General features: G+C 42.7%; 1 protein-coding gene across 2 annotated transcripts in view; it reads right to left on the minus strand.

The window, feature by feature from the left end:
• Window positions 1–244: 244 nt before the first annotated feature.
• The window catches only part of LOC126425050 (uncharacterized), a 35,596-nt gene continuing 19,073 nt past the window's right edge, over window positions 245–16,767 (minus strand). Inside the window, exon 3 of one of the 2 annotated variants that reach the window (XM_050087961.1) lies at window positions 245–2,795. In XM_050087961.1, the coding sequence (XP_049943918.1) occupies window positions 2,566–2,795 (230 nt within the window). In that variant the 3' untranslated portion in view covers window positions 245–2,565. Of the gene's footprint in view, window positions 2,820–16,767 lie in introns of both variants that reach the window. The other variant, XM_050087960.1, reaches the window with a different exon arrangement.

Here is a 16,767-nt window from a genome sequence, read left to right on the forward strand (position 1 = left end):
TTGTAACACAATTCTATAGCGCAATCATTTTTGTTACATGTTTGTAATTGTGAATTACTGTTTATCCTATGGCAACTTATGGAAAACCGATGTATCATGTGTTTTAATGAGAACATGAAAAATTGCCTCATGGTGAATAGTGAAACGTTCAAACTGGTAACAGCACTTTTTGAATACAGCAACCTAAAACCTCTTTGTGGCTGGTTGCTGTACACTATCAACAATTTATTCCATATAACAGCCATGGTCATGAACTGTGTCTTTATTTGACAAAATAGCAACAATCAGTTATTTTCTAAATATTGATTTTTGGCATATACATTTTCTATAAAGTACTAGTTAAATACTCATGCTAGGATAGGATTCACTGGCAAATAATTATGCACAGTTTGGTGTTTCCCATCAGCTCATTATGAAATGTATTTCTAACAAAGATTCTAAATTATATTCAGGAAGGTATTGTTTTAATAATCTGTACATAACAACAATAACAAGATAGAAAAATATTTCAGTCTATTTAATTATGCACTGAAATGGTTGTCCATTTACTACATACATTTAATTAGTTGATTATTTGGTAACATTTGTACCCAGCATCACATCAAAATATTTCTTATAAAATTTCGACAATTGTCAGACATATTTTTTTTTCTAAAACTAACACCAGTCTTAATTAACTCCCTGCCATTGGATTCAGCCAATAGTATTTGTCAATCTTTCAACATTATTGTTTCAATTTGCCATATTATTTTATGTTTCACAAAGAAAATGTAAAGCAAATTAGTGTTTTTTTATATGTCATGAAGTGTCAGTTGAACATAAACTCTGATCTGGCTAGTAACTATTCATATTTTCTTTTTTCTATCTCCTAAAAAAATATTTAATTAGAAATTAATTACGAATCAGAGTGTAGAAATGTTTCATCTTGTGGTACAGGAATCATTCCCAGATTTAAACTTGTTGATTTGTTTATAAAGCTAATACTAGTGTCTCTTAAGTGTTTTGGAAGATGTAATGCTGGTGTCATTCAAAGGTACGTGTCTACAATCTAACATTTCTATTTTAGTTACATTTTTATTTTATGATTCAAGGAGAAAATGGAAAGAGAGTTATGTGTATTTGTTTGTAGTGATGTATCACTTGAATGTAAGCTCTGTTATTTTAACTGGCACCATATAAACATGAAAATTATTTTGATTCATGTAGTTCTTCTTCATTCCCAAACTAAGCTATACTTAAATTCATGAACAAAGGAGGAGTGTTGAAATTTTTCGTACTGTAGAGGCACTGCTACACAATAAAAGCAGAAAGAGTATGGAAATTCCTTTTGGCCTAACCAGATTAGCAGCGGTATTTTGGGAAAATGCCAAGTGTTAGATGTCAATGGCGGCAAAGAAGTTAGTTATGTAACGTTGCAGGGCATTTCAACCAGCGGCCTTTTCTTATGGTGCACAAGGGACATCAATCATCTCAAGGCACGAGAGGGTTGCTGTAGTGTTTGATAGGCTGAACGTAGCAAATGTTGCTGCTGGCACCTTCAGTATGTAGTACAAACTGAAGTACCATGGCGCGTTTTTCTGTTTGCACATGAAGGTAATTCTCAGGAAATACTGCACGGGCCTTATACTGTTTTCTGTAATAAGTAGACTAATTCATGATCAAGGTTTTTGTATGTAATTTACTTCTGCTATACGAGACAAGTCGTCTAGCCACAGATACTTAGCACCACCATAAGGCGTGGGCGGGTTGCTTGAATTATGCAACATTTTTGTTTTTTTCCATTTTAGTTTATGATTCATCAGGGAAATGTAAAGGAGATTATTGCATATTCGTGTGCAATGAAGTATCAGTTAAATGTAAACTCTGAGACCTGATATACTGGCAAACAGAAATACAAGTGACTTCAGTTCAGTTTGGTTCTTTCTTAGCCCCAAAATGTGCTTTATTTAACATTAATAACGAAGAAAGAATCTAGAAATTTTCTTCACTACACTACATCTACTAAAGCAACCATTCCCATATAATATATTTATTTGTTTGTAAGACTAAGACCATTGTCTATTAATGTCTTTGTGAGGTATACGGCTGATATCATTCAGTGATACTTGCATATCGTCTAACGTTACTTTTTTGTTCAGCATTTTCTTTTGTGATTCATGTAGAAAATCAAAAGGGAATTAGTGTGCATTTGTTTGTAATAATATAACGTATACTGCAAACTGCGTTATTCAATCCACAGGGAAATAAATATGTAAATGATTTTCCTCTTTCTCACTCCAAAAATATGCTTTATTGGAAATTTATAACAAAGCAAGAGTGCAGAAACTTTTCAGACTGTCATACAGCTACAACATATTACCCATTAGATGTCAAAAAATGGGTAGAAAGAAGATATTTGTTTAACGATACAGTGTGTTACAGCCAGCGGCCTTTTCTTACAGTACACAGGAAGACTGATCATCCCACAGCTCTAGGTGGGTACAGTAGAGCTTGATAGACTGGAAGCGGCACAGGGTGCCTACAACGGCACCGCCATCTTGGTGAGGGTAAGAGCAAATGGCAGCTCTACGGATAGACACACTCCGTGTTGTTCTGAAGCCTGGCGCTGTCCACATAGCGGAGCCCGGCGGCCTCAAGCCGCTGGTGGAGCTCCTCACGGGGCAATGCCGATGAAGCGGGATCCCTTCCTAAGACTGAGGTCCACTCGGAGGCGGTGGGCCGTACGCACGTGGTGACGGTCATGAAGCGTGCGTCGGGCGTGAAGTCCACCACGGCAACTGAGGCACCCATTGTGACTGTGCACGCAGACACAGAACGTACTGTCGTCACGAGAAACAATGAACAGTATTACCACAAAGATATACATACACAGCACACAGCAAAGCATAGCACCTATCTGAGGGCCCTGTGATTCCAGATGGTGCTCCCACATGTAGAAGGCTGAAAGAAACATTGGGGACACCTGTATCTTGGTGTGAGGTGGCAACACTGATAATTTGTACATTGTAAAAACCGAAGAGCATCTCAGTGGAGAGATACAGCCTGTAGTCTCACTATGATCCAGAAGGGAAACTGACCTGCCAGTGTCTGTAGACAATATCAAGTTGCCTCAAGACCCTAGACTGCACTATCCCCACTGCATCCACTGTCTGTATCCATAACACCAATTACTGTAAGCAGCAGATGCTCTATGAAACTCATCTTGTTAAAATGAGTACCGTCCACAGAACAATCAGAATCAACAGAAAAGTTATTACAAAATAAACCCCTGTAAAGACTTGGTACCAAGACCCCATGTGCATCTGTGGCTTAACAACTTCTGAAAAAGCTGGATACAGAACACACTTGTGCTCAATCACAGTTACATCCCATGTAGTTTATCCAGAATAAATTCCTTTGTCTTACATAAATCCCAAGTAAAATATCTGAATAAAAAAACCATGTCATTTGAAACAAAACAGAATACTCCACGGCATACAACTTTACAGTTCATTTTCTGGAAAAATATAGCCATCACAAATTCCCCACACGTGGACTTCAAAGCTCTTATCTGTGTGAGCTCCCCAATTTAACCTTTTGAACTGCTATGTCTGTGGTCATACATCCTGAAGGGCCCAAGGAATTACAACTACCCCACTGTTCACTTACCGTCATTGCTGCATTCCAGGTGGCTGATCTTGAGCTCACGGTATGGGAGATTAAACAGAAGGTAAGCCCAAGTCAGAACATTTAGACCTATAAAACTAATTCCATCCTAAACCTAACCAATTATAAGAGGACTAAGAAGATAAACAGCATCACCCAAGAGTTCAAACCGCGCACGTGGGTGGTAGAAGATCTAGATGGCACTGTTATTAGTGACCAGCAATTAGCAATAGCTGTGTGGAAACAACACTGTGAAACACTGTACTGCAAAGGAAACAACATCGATGAAGAGAACATTTGTATGGAATCAAATAAATAACCTGATATCCTATACAGTGAAATCGAAAATGCCACCAAGCATCTGAAAAAGAATAAAGCCTCAGGTATAGATGGTATTAGCAGGGAAATGCTGATTGCGATGGGAGAGGAAGACATGCATGCCCTACATTAACTATGTAATAAGGTGTGGAAAACGGGTGAATAGCCTAAAGACTGGACTATCCTAATTCCTCTGCACAGAAAAGAATCAGGTCCCGGCGGAGGTTCGAGTCCTTCCTCGAGCATAGGAGTGTGTGTTTGTTCTTAGGATAATTTAGGTTAAGTAGTGTGTAAGCGTAGGGAATGATGACCTTAGCAGTTAAGTCCCATAAGATTTCACAATCATTTGAACTTTTTGAAAAGAATCAGTTAGGGACTGTTCCAACTATAGGACCATAGCATTAATACCACATGCTAGTAAAGTCCTCCTGCATATAATAAATCAACGCCTAAATTTTTTCTGCAGTCTTAGATTTTCACAGAACAATCGGGTTTCGTGACAGGTAAAGGTACTCGAGAAGCAGTCTTGAATTTAAGGCATATAACTGAAAAATGTTATGAGTTCTGTGGCCCTGCCTACATCTGCTTCCTAGATTATAAAAAGGCTTTTGATTGTGTCACGTGGGACAAGTTGTGGCATGTGCTCAACGAGTCTGGGGTTCCAAAACACCTGGTATCCTTACTAAAAGGTCTTTAGAATAGCCATACTGCAGCCATAAAAGTAGATGGTGAAGACGCGGAGTTTTTAGATGTGACAAATGCCGTCAGACAAGGTTGCATACTGTCACCTCAGCTCTACAATATCTATGCAGAGTGTAGTATGCAGAGTGTGTAATCAGAAAGTGCTGGATGCCTGGGACGGTGGGATTTCAATTGGCGGCAGGAAATCAACAATTTACGCTTTACAGATGATATTACACTCATTGCAGGAAATGAGGAACAACTTCGTTACCTGATCAAATCTTCTCGGGCTTCCATGCAGGTAGCTGCGTTGAAAATCCGCGACGTTTCGACGAATGTTATTCTCATCATCTTCGCAGCTACCTGGATGGAAGCCCGAGAAGATTTCATCAGCAGTTTACACCAGGAAAGCCTACATTCACACACAACTTGGTAATCTGTTCTCAAGAGTGAAAGATATTAGTCTAAACCATGGCCTATATATATATATATATATATATATATATATATATATATATATATATATATATTTAAAACCAAAGATGATGTGACTTACCATACGAAAGCGCTGGCAGGTCGATAGAAACACAAACAGACACATACATACACACAAAATTCACGCTTTCGCAACAAACTGTTGCCTCATCAGGAAAGAGGGAAGGAGAGGGAAAGACGAAAGGAAGTGGGTTTTAAGGGAGAGGGTAAGGATTCATTCCAATCCTGGGAGCGGAAAGACTTACCTTAGGGGGAAAAAAGGACGGGTATACACTCGCACACACACACATATCCATCCACACATATATAGACACAAGCAGACATATTTAAAGACAAAGAGTTTGGGCAGAGATGTCAGTCGAGGCAGAAGTGCAGAGGCAAAGATGATGTTGGATGACAGGTGAGGTATGAGTGGCGGCAACTTGAAATTAGCGGAGATTGAGGCCTGGTGGGTAACAGGAAGAGAGGATATATTGAAGAGCAAGTTCCCATCTCCGGAGTTCGGATAGGTTGGTGATGGTGGGAAGTATCCAGATAACCCGGACGGTGTAACACTGTGCCAAGATGTGCTGGCCGTGCACCAAGGCATGTTTAGCCACAGGGTGATCCTCATTGCCAACAAACACTGTCTGCCTGTGTACATTCATGCGAATGGACAGTTTGTTGCTGCTCATTCCCACATAGAATGCATCACAGTGTAGGCAGGTCAGTTGGTAAATCACGTGGGTGCTTTCACATGTGGCTCTGCCTTTGATCGTGTACACCTTCCGGGTTACAGGACTGGAGTAGGTGGTGGTAGGAGGGTGCATGGGACAGGTTTTACACCGGGGGGCGGTTACAAGGATAGGAGCCAGAGGGTAGGGAAGGTGGTTTGAGGATTTCATAGGGATGAACTAAGAGGTTACGAAGGTTAGGTGGCCGGCGGAAAGACACTCTTGGTGGAGTGGGGAGGATTTCATGAAGGATGGATCTCATTTCAGGGCAGGATTTGAGGAAGTCGTATCCCTCCTGGAGAGCCACATTCAGAGTCTGGTCCAGTCCCGGAAAGTATCCTGTCACAAGTGGGGCACTTTTGTGGTTCTTCTGTGGGAGGTTCTGGGTTTGAGAGGATGAGGAAGTGGCTCTGGTTATTTGCTTCTGTACCAGGTCGGGAGGGTAGCTGCGCGATGCGAAAGCTGTTCTCAGGTTGTTGGTGTAATGGTTCAGGAATTCCGGACTGGAGCAGATTCGTTTGCCACGAAGACCTAGGCTGTAGGGAAGGGACCGTTTGATGTGGAATGGGTGGCAGCTGTCATAATGGAGGTACTGTTGCTTGTTGGTGGGTTTGATGAGGACGGACGTGTGAAGCTGGCCATTGGACAGTTGGAGGTCAACGTCAAGGAAAGTCACATGGGATTTGGAGTAGGACCAGGTGAATCTGATGCAACCAAAGGAGTTGAGGTTGGAGAGGAAATTCTGGAGTTCTTCTTCACTGTGAGTCCAGATCATGAAGATGTCATCAATAAATCTGTACCAAACTTTGGGTTGGCAGGCCTGGGTAACCAAGAATGCTTCCTCTAAGCGACCCATGAATAGGTTGGCGTATGAGGGGGCCATCCTGGTACCTATGGCTGTTCCCTTTAATTGTTGGTATGTCTGGCCTTCAAAAGTGAAGAAGTTGTGCGTCAGGATGTAGCTGGCTAAGGTGATGAGGAAAGAGGTTTTAGGTAGGGTGGCAGGTGATCGGCGTGAAAGGAAATGCTCCATCGCAGCGAGGCCCTGGACGTGCGGAATATTTGTGTATAAGGAAGTGGCATCAATGGTTACAAGGATGGTTTCCGGGGGTAACACATTGGGGGTTCCAGATTGTGTTGATTGGAATTTTGAGGTTTTGGAGGGAGTGGAGCTGGAAGTGGGAGATTGAGTAGATGGGACAGACTGGGTTTGTGTTCACTGAGAGGAGTTCCAGATTGTGTTGATTGGAATTTTGAGGTTTTGGAGGGAGTGGAGCTGGAAGTGGGAGATTGAGGGAAGGGACCGTTTGATGTGGAATGGGTGGCAGCTGTCATAATGGAGGTACTGTTGCTTGTTGGTGGGTTTGATCAGGACGGACGTGTGAAGCTGGCCATTGGACAGTTGGAGGTCAACGTCAAGGAAAGTCACATGGGATTTGGAGTAGGACCAGGTGAATCTGATGGAACCAAAGGAGTTGAGGTTGGAGAGGAAATTCTGGAGTTCTTCTTCACTGTGAGTCCAGATCATGAAGATGTCATCAATAAATCTGTACCAAACTTTGGGTTGGCAGGCCTGGGTAATTGGAATTCTGAGGTTTTGGAGGGAGTGGAGCTGGAAGTGGGAGATTGAGTAGATGGGAACTTGCTCTTCAATATATCCTCTCTTCCCATTACCCACAAGGCCTCAATATCCGCTAATTTCAAGTTGCCGCCTCTCATACCTCACCTGTCATTCAACATCATCTTTGCCTCTGCACTTCCGCCTCGACTGACATCTCTGCCCAAACTCTTTGTCTTTAAATATGTCTGCTTGTGTCTGTATATGTGTGGATGGATATGTGTGTGAGTGCGAGTGTATACCCGTCCTTTTTTCCCCCTAAGGTAAGTCTTTCCGCTCCCGGGATTGGAATGACTCCTTACCCTCTCCCTTAAAACCCACTTCCTTTCGTCTTTCCCTCTCCTTCCCTCTTTCCTGATGAGGCAACAGTTTGTTGCGAAAGCTTGAATTTTGTGTGTATGTATGTGTCTGTTTGTGTTTCTATCGACCTGCCAGCGCTTTCGAATGGTAAGTCACATCATCTTTGTTTTTAAATATATTTTTCCCGCATGGAATGTTTTCCTCTAGTGTATATATATATATATATATATATATATATATATATATATATATATATACACAGGGCTATTACAAATGATTGAAGCGATTTCATAAATTCACTGTAGCTCCATTCATTGACATATGGTCACGACACACTACAGATACGTAGAAAAACTCATAAAGTTTTGTTCGGCTGAAGCCGCAGTTCAGGTTTCTGCCGCCAGAGCGCTCGAGAGCGCAGTGAGACAAAATGGCGACAGGAGCCGAGAAAGCGTATGCCGTGCTTGAAATGCACTCACATCAGTCAGTCATAACAGTGCAACGATACTTCAGGACGAAGTTCAACAAAGACCCACCAACTGCTAACTCCATTCGGCGATGGTATGCGCAGTTTAAAGCTTCTGGATGCCTCTGTAAGGGGAAATCAACGGGTCGGCCTGCAGTGAGCGAAGAAACGGTTGAACGCGTGCGGGCAAGTTTCACGCATAGCCCACGGAAGTCGACGAATAAAGCAAGCAGGGAGCTAAACGTACCACAGCCGACTTTTTGGAAAATCTTACGGAAAAGGCTAAAGCAGAAGCCTTACCGTTTACAATTGCTACAAGCCCTGACACCCGATGACAAAGTCAAACGCTTTGAATTTTCGGCGCGGTTGCAACAGCTCATGGAAGATGATGCGTTCAGTGCGAAACTTGTTTTCAGTGATGAAGCAACATTTTTGCGTAATGGTGAAGTGAACAGACACAATGTGACAGAACTGCGATCTCGCATCAACGATGCTTTCGAACTCATTGATGGGGACATGGTGCGCCGAGTGTGGGAGGAACTTGATTATCAGCTTGATGTCTGCCGAATCACTAAAGGGGCACATATCGAACATTTGTGAATGCCTAAAAAAACTTTTTGAGTTTTTGCATGCGTGTGCAAAGCATTGTGAAAATATCGCAGATAATAAAGTTGTTGTAGAGCTGTGAAATCGCTTCAATCATTTGTAATAACCCTTTATATAAATATATATGAGCGAGGTTTCTACGGCTGCCGCCGCCTCTCGCATCCCAATCTCCATTGTTCACGGTCATTCCAGTCTCCTCTCGCCGCCATTGCTTCGTTGACGTCGTCTTTCCAGCATCTCGCAGGTCTACTGCGCTTTCTTCTTTGATGTGGAGTCTATTGCCATACCCGTTTTGGCCATCTTGTGTCTGGCATACGCTGTAAGTGACCATACCAGAGTAGGCGCTTCCTTTCTATGTAGTCTAGGATTGTGCTTTGACATTCATAATCTCTCTGATCCCATCATTTCTAATACGGTCAAGTCTGGAGTATCCACAACTCCGTCTCCAGAAATCCATCTCGACAGCCAGCAGGTGATCTTTCTGCCTCGGAGTTAGTTCCCACAACTCTGCACCATATGTTGTGATGCTTTCAATAATTTGTGGTAGATGGTATGTGTTGTTCTGCGCGTTATGATTTTGTTCCAGGGAATACCATTTAGTTGTTTTATGGCTCGCTTGCCCTGGCCTATTTTATTGTTTACATCATCCATACTTCTACCATTGGACGACAGTGTCACTCCCAAGTACTTACGAGAATTATGACACCCTTTAACAGTATCAGAATCGAGCTGTAAGTCGTTAACAGTATTTTCCCCCTCTTTCAGATATTCTGGTTTACATACGTTCATGACAAGACCCCATTTTTCATATTATTCTTTTAATTTGCGGAGCATGTAATTTGCATCTTCCTCATCTCCAGCTACTAACACCTGGTCGTCAGCAAAAAATAGAGTGAACAAGATCTCGTCGTCTATAGGGACACCCATTCCTCCGCATTTCCTTTTCCATGATTTTAGTGCCTCCTGTAGGTAGATCTTAAAGAGTGTAGGGGCAAGTGTGCATCCCTGGCGTAGTCCATTTGTCACCTCAAACTCTTGGGATAGTTGATTTCTCACTTTAACCATTGCTGTACAACCTTGGTAGAGGAGTCTGACAGGTTTCGCATAGCTCGGTGACACACCATTATGAATTAGACTTGTCCATAGCTTGTTCTGTGGAACTGTGACATAAGCTTTCTGGAGGTCTACAAAGACAAGGTGGGTCGTAAGGCCCCTTGCTGTCCTTTTCTCCACTAGGTTTTTGCGGGTAAATACTCCATCAGTACAGGAGCGACCAGATCTGAATCCATTTTGTTCTTCAGATTCAGTTATTTCTTCTTCTATCCTCTTTTCTAGGATACGGCCATAGACTCTCGCCATGGATGGCATCACACTAATACCACGATAGTTTGCGCAATTCCTCCTGTTGCCCTTCTTAAATATTGATGTAATTGTTGCCTTTTGCCACCATAGAGATAAACATGAAAAAAAACTAAGGGTTATAAATCGTCAAGGCATCGATCAAAACCAACTTACAGGGCGCTTAGCGAATCTGGAGATAGTGAGTGATTATGTATATCTAGACTCTCTGATCAATTGCACAGGAAAGTGCAAGAGATAAGACGACGAAACATTCTTAGCCCAGCCGCAATGGTCAAACTCACCAAGACGTGGCAGAATCGCGCAATATCCAAGACAACGAAGGTGCGCTTGGTAGAAGCATTGGTGTTTCCTGTATTCTTATGCGGATGCGAGACCTGGACAGTGAAATGTAGTGATAAGAGCCGCATTGATTCCTTCGAGACGTGGTGTTGGTGGAGGATGCTACGTGTACCGTGGACGCAAAAAAGAACAAATGTTTCAATAATAGAAGAACTTAAAATCACAAGAAGGTTATCTTCTCGTGTCAGCCAAAGATATCTTCAGTTCCTTGGGCACATCATGAGAAGGAAAGGGGATAGTTTAGGGAAGACCATCGTGCAGGGAAAAATTGAGGGCAGAAGACCATGTGGGAGAGCGGAAACAGATGGTTGGATCAAGCGAAGAAGTTTACCAGTCTGCCGCTTCACATATTAAGAAAGGCCGAAGATCGTTTTGGATGGAGACATCTGTCTGAAGTTTCAACTATTCACATATTTCCTGCAACTCTTTACTTTCCATCCTAATGTTGGAAGAATCATTTTTTTCGTTAACACACTTACTATGACTCATAGAGAACGTCGCTTTCTATAGTATTCGTACACTAGTGTACAAAGTATAATCGGTGAAAGAGGACAATGGAAAGGGATCAGTGCCTCTAATACCGAAATTCTGGCCATTTAATTTCTAGATAAATATCAGGACGAAACTAGGGCTGAAAATGAACAAAAAAATCGCGATAAGATGCTGCCACTTGCAGGGAATATGGAAAAGGTTTGTCTTTCGTCCGTCGACTTCCTCTCAGCCTGCCGTTGGTCGGCTCTGAGAGTATCTACTACCAGCTCCGTACATCGCTCCAGAAACATGGGAGGATCAAGAAGATGGACTTGTGGGTGAGCCGCGCTTCCCACTTCAAGAATCACTTCACTCACAGGTATGTGAGCTACAACAAATGGGGTAGCGCTAATGAGGTGCCTGGGACCGGCATAGTGCTTATTGGTACGTCTGAATGAATAACTGACAGCTTATTCTGAGAGTGTATTCTGCTGCAACATATTCGCTGTAAGCCAGCTTTACCCACCATTATTCCTACTTTTGTGTCGAAGGACCCTGTACTTTCTTTGCAGGGAGGGAACACGCCATTGGGTTGCTTCATTGGCCAACGGTCAGTCTGTCCCTCTGCTGGTTTTTTAATAACATTCTTGTCACTACATGCCTGTCACTACTCCCTTTTCTTTGTTGAGTCATTAGTCTTCTGAATGGTTAGATGTGGCACAATACGAATTCCCTCACCTGAGAGTAACACTTGCATTGTTCGTCCTCAATTATTCTTTGGATATGTCTATTTCCTGACATCCCCTATATATTTTTACAATCTACAGCTACCTCTTGTACAATGGAAGTTATTCCTCGACGTCTTAACACATGCCCTATTACCTTGTCCCTTCTTCCTTTCAGAGTTTTCTCTACTTTCCTTTCTTCGCCAGTGCTACAGGGAATCTCATCATTCCTTATCGTACGAGTTCACCCAGTTTTCAAAATGCTTCTGTAGTTCCACATCTCAATTTCTTCTATTCTCTTCTTTTCTGGTTTTTCCACAGTCTATGATTGACTACCATACAATACCATGCTCGAAATTTACGTTCTCAGAAAGTTCTTCTTCAGATTAAGGGCATCTTCTGATACTAGCACATTTCTCTTTGCCAGAAGTGCTGTCTTTGCCAGTGCTACTATTGTCTTTCCACTGCCTCCATACTTCGTTCTTCATGTGTTATTTTGTTTTCAAAGTAGCAGAATTCTTCTCTTCAGCTACTCCCCAGTCCGAAATTTTGATGCTATGTTTATAGTTGACTTCATTTCTGTTACTTCTCATTACTTTCCTAAGTTTATTCTCAAACTATATTATGTACATATTAGACTGTCCATTCGATTTAATGTAGTTTGTAATTGTCTTCACTTTCACTGATGATAGCAATGTCATCAGCAAACTTTATCGTTCATATTCTTTCACCCTGAATTTTAGTCCCACTCTCGACCATTTCTTTTGGGAGAGGACAAGTTACTGTCTCAGCTATTTATCGTATACAGAAAATTATTAAAGATTTTATTACAACCTCATGCACCGTGAGTGAGACTCTAGACAGTTAATGGCCTGAGCAGACGTTGATGGAGCCTGGAAGGGCACTGAAAGCATGAGGTATTTCTATGGTTCTTAGCTCGTGGAAACGACATGTTGGGAGTTGAAAGCGATTGGCAGCGAGCCCATCCCTCAGCGAATCTCGCTGGACAGGCCAACAGCCGTACAGGGCAGACAGAGCAGCCCCTAGTTGAGACACGTCTCCAGCAGCACAATGCTGCTATACCTGCATTGGCTTCAGCCGAAGGCTGGGCTGCGGGCGACGGACTGAAGGGACATGTCTACACAGTGGACTTGCAAACTGGGCATTGTGTGCAAGAGCCACGTATAATAAAAATTCACAAGTTTTCATGTTCGCTGATACTGCAAATAGGCCTGTGACCCATTCCATTGGTTGCCTCGGTTCTATAAGAAACTCCAGCGACTGAGAAACGTTTAGAGGTAGAATCTTTATTTCACCTCATAGCTAGGACTAACAAGCTCCAAGGCACAGGCGATTTTGATAAAGATCTGTAAGACTGTATCTGTTCACTTGTTGCCGTGGGACGTAATGGAACTTCGGAGGAAAATATCTTCCCCCTCCATGTAAACTTAAAAAAGCCAGTAATTGGCGGTTTCCTTTTTTTCCAGAGACACAGGTTTTGTAACTCTTGCCCTGGTTCGACAGGGGTTTGTGCTGTAGTGTGGGAGGGGAGCTTTAGCGCCCCTAGAGCCCTATGATTGGCTCAAGACGACGTGAAGGTGGTGTAGTTCATGCACTATGTGGGAAAACGAATTTTATTTTCTGAAGAGGTGTGAAGCACTCGGGTGCTGTATTTTGTCTTGTAAGAGATCTTTTGGTCGAAGCTCTGACATGTGTGGTTGGTACTTGTGATCCATCCTGAGACTGACTTCTCATGTGAGTAGTTTGGACTGGGGAGCCTGTGGTGTTCTTACGGTACCAATAGTGTGTCTTCAAACGTGTCGGACTATTTTGTCGAGGGCACACTTATTCGTGTTTGGTTTTCCGGTCTTGACGTTTGGTATCCTTGTGCGCTCTGTCGTATAAGTGAGCCGAATAGGTCCTATGGTAAAGTATTGCCGCTCAAGGCCTTGTCAGGGGCTACAGACCTCAATCGCCACTTGCTCTCAGCTGCACCTATATCGAGAAATTTCTGTATATTTGAACAATACAAGTCTGCTCAGCGTCAGATCAATTCAGATTGCGTTATCCACAATTTTAGGGCCGGATTACTTGACTCACTTCTGCCACCCAAGATCCTTCTTCATTGTGGTCTTAAATCACCTATTAGTTGTTTACGGTATTAAATCATAACTTGTTTAACATAATGTATGTGTGTCTTTGTTTTCGGAAAATAAATGTTGTCAGCAAACTAAATTTTGCATACATTCTCAATCATTTTAGGTAACAGCCCCACAGGGTCGACTCCCACTTTTACTACCGCCATTGCTTCTTCTGTCTGTTGACTGGAGTCGGAGCAAGAGACTGCATCCTTTCTTATTCCGAACACTTCGTTGTTTGTCTTCAGTTCTTATTGTCCCGTCTTGGTTCTTGCACACATTGTCTTTCCCTACAGCTTACTTCTGTTTATATAAGAATTTCTAACATTTTGTACCATTTTACATTGTCGAACACTTTTTACATGTCGACAAAAGCTATAAACGTTTATTGATTTTTGTTAATTCTTAATTCCACTGTAAGCAGAACGACAGAAGTTTCTCTCTAGAATACATTCCTTCCCAACCCCCAAACTGATCGACATCTAACGCATCCCGAGTTTTCTCTCCCACTCTCCTGTATGTTATTCTTGTCAGAAACTTCGATGCAGAGCTGTCAAGCTGATTGTACGAAAGTTCTCGCACTTACCTTCCGTCGCTATTATCGGGATTCTGTGTGTGCGATATTTTCCCGCAAATCTGATAGTAAGTGTCGAGTCTCATACATTCTACACGCCAACTTCAACAGTCACGTTACCACTTTACCACTTTACCCAATGATACACTATGTGATCAAAAGTATCCGGACACCTGGCTGAAAATTGCTTACAAGTTTTTTGGCTCGGTAATGCTGGAATTCAAAATGGTGTTGGCCCACCCGTAGCCTTGATGACAGCTTCCACAGCATACTTTCAATCAGGTGCTCGAAGGTTTCTTGGGGACTGGCAGCCCATTCTTCACGGAGTGCTGCACTGAGGAGAGGTATTGATGAATTTGAAGCCATTTTGACTATTTTTCGACCGCGAATGTCTCAAGAAATATGTATCTTTGAGACTGCCACGCCAGAAGAACAAAGATGACCACAGCATTTACGAAAAGGCTATGTAATATCATTATGACCTTATTGTAAAGCTGTTTTTGTAATGTCATTTAGCCTGAAGATAAGGTTTAACTCTCGAAACATGTCGCTAAATAAACAAGTAATACAACAGTTGACAAAGTTTGCTGGTAGCGGTAATTAAAAAAAAAAAAAAACCTTGACATATCTAGAGGTATTGATGTTGGTCGATGGGCCTGATACGAAGTCGGCGTTCCAAAACATCCCAAAGGTGTTCTATAGAATTCAGGTCAGGAGTATGTTAAGGTCTATACATTATAGGGATGTTATTTTCTTGTAACCACTCCACCACAGGCCACGCACTATGAACAGGTGCTCGATCATGTTGAAAGATGCAATTGCCATCCCCGAACTGCTCTTCAGCAGCGGGTATGGTATCAACACCCCACTCTCCTGGCTGTTGGTAGCTTTCAGAATGTTGGAGCTGCTACCTTTCTTTCAAGTAGCTCCTCAGTCGGCATCACGAGGCTGATTGGACCCTATTCCAAGCAACAACCCCTGATGACAGTTACAGGAATTGAAGTGAGGTCCTCCGCATGGCCTTCCACACTGATCACTCAATCATGGAGGTGGCCTAAATATTTGTTTCTTATTATAAATTCAGTATCGTTACAGTTCTAAGGCAACCTTCAATAAAAATACGTCTCATCTCAACGTCAGCAGCTAACTGACAAACCTCAGAACACCATTGGACTGCCTTTAGATAGGCCAGCACCTCACAGTTTGCAAAATACAAGAAGTGCTGTATCCCAAATACATAGAGGGTGACAATTAATGAACTAAATGAAATAAAATCGTCATACTTCTGAACGGTTGTGTGAGAGCGTTAAAACTGCGTGGCTGGCCGCGGGGAAGGATGGGAATTAGTATCCACATGCACACATGCCTCGTTGTCATCGGCCATTTTCATTTGGGTGGGTTCGTTCAAATGGTTCAAATGGCTCTGAGCACTATGGGACTTAACATATGAGGTCATCAGTACCCTAGAACTTAGAACTACTTAAACCTAACTAACCTAAGGACATCACACACACCAATGCCCGAGACAGGATTCGAACCTGCGACCGTAGCGGTCGCGCGGTTTCAGACTGAAGCGCCTAGAACCCCTCGGCCACAACGGCCGGCCCCTGCGCCTTGGATAGGAGCATTAATCTCAGTGGGCGCTTTGGTAATAGGGGGAATCGCCATGTCCCACAAAAGGTTTTGCCATCTCCTTTCTCTCTTACCGCAAATACAGCAATAAACCCTACATACACTCACGGCAGTCACCTCAACATGTACACTTAAGGCATGACAAGCTGAGCACATACAAAGAAAGTGACGACTTAATCCACTCCTCACGATTACAGAGACAACAATGCTATACAGCTTTGCCCTTCATACAGTTTCTCAGTAGCCCAGAACAGTACATTTTCCACGACAGAGAAACCTTAGATTAGTTACGTTATTTGTATGTTTTGTACAGTCTTGCAAAGTGAAACCCTCCACACAGCATCTTGATAGCGGTTATTTCCAATGGCTGTGTAATGGTGTCTCGAGGCTTATTACACAGGTAGGTGCAAGGAAATCAATCTTCCAGTATAAAATCTTCTCGATTCGCAAGCCGCGTCCGAAAGAACGACACCACATACATAATTAAAGCGATGACGGCCAATGATCCGTTCAGTGCAGATGCATACCAATGGGAATCAGTGAGATGCCGCTAGAAAATGGCTCTGAGCACTGTGGGATTTAACATCTGAGGTCATCGGTCCCCTAGACTTAGAACTGCTTAAACCTAACTAACCTAAGGACATCACACACAGCCATGCCCGAGGCAGGCATCAGACCTGCGAC

The sequence above is a fragment of the Schistocerca serialis genome, chromosome 10 (genome assembly GCF_023864345.2).
Source record: "Schistocerca serialis cubense isolate TAMUIC-IGC-003099 chromosome 10, iqSchSeri2.2, whole genome shotgun sequence".
In the NCBI taxonomy this organism is placed as follows: domain Eukaryota; kingdom Metazoa; phylum Arthropoda; class Insecta; order Orthoptera; family Acrididae; genus Schistocerca; species Schistocerca serialis.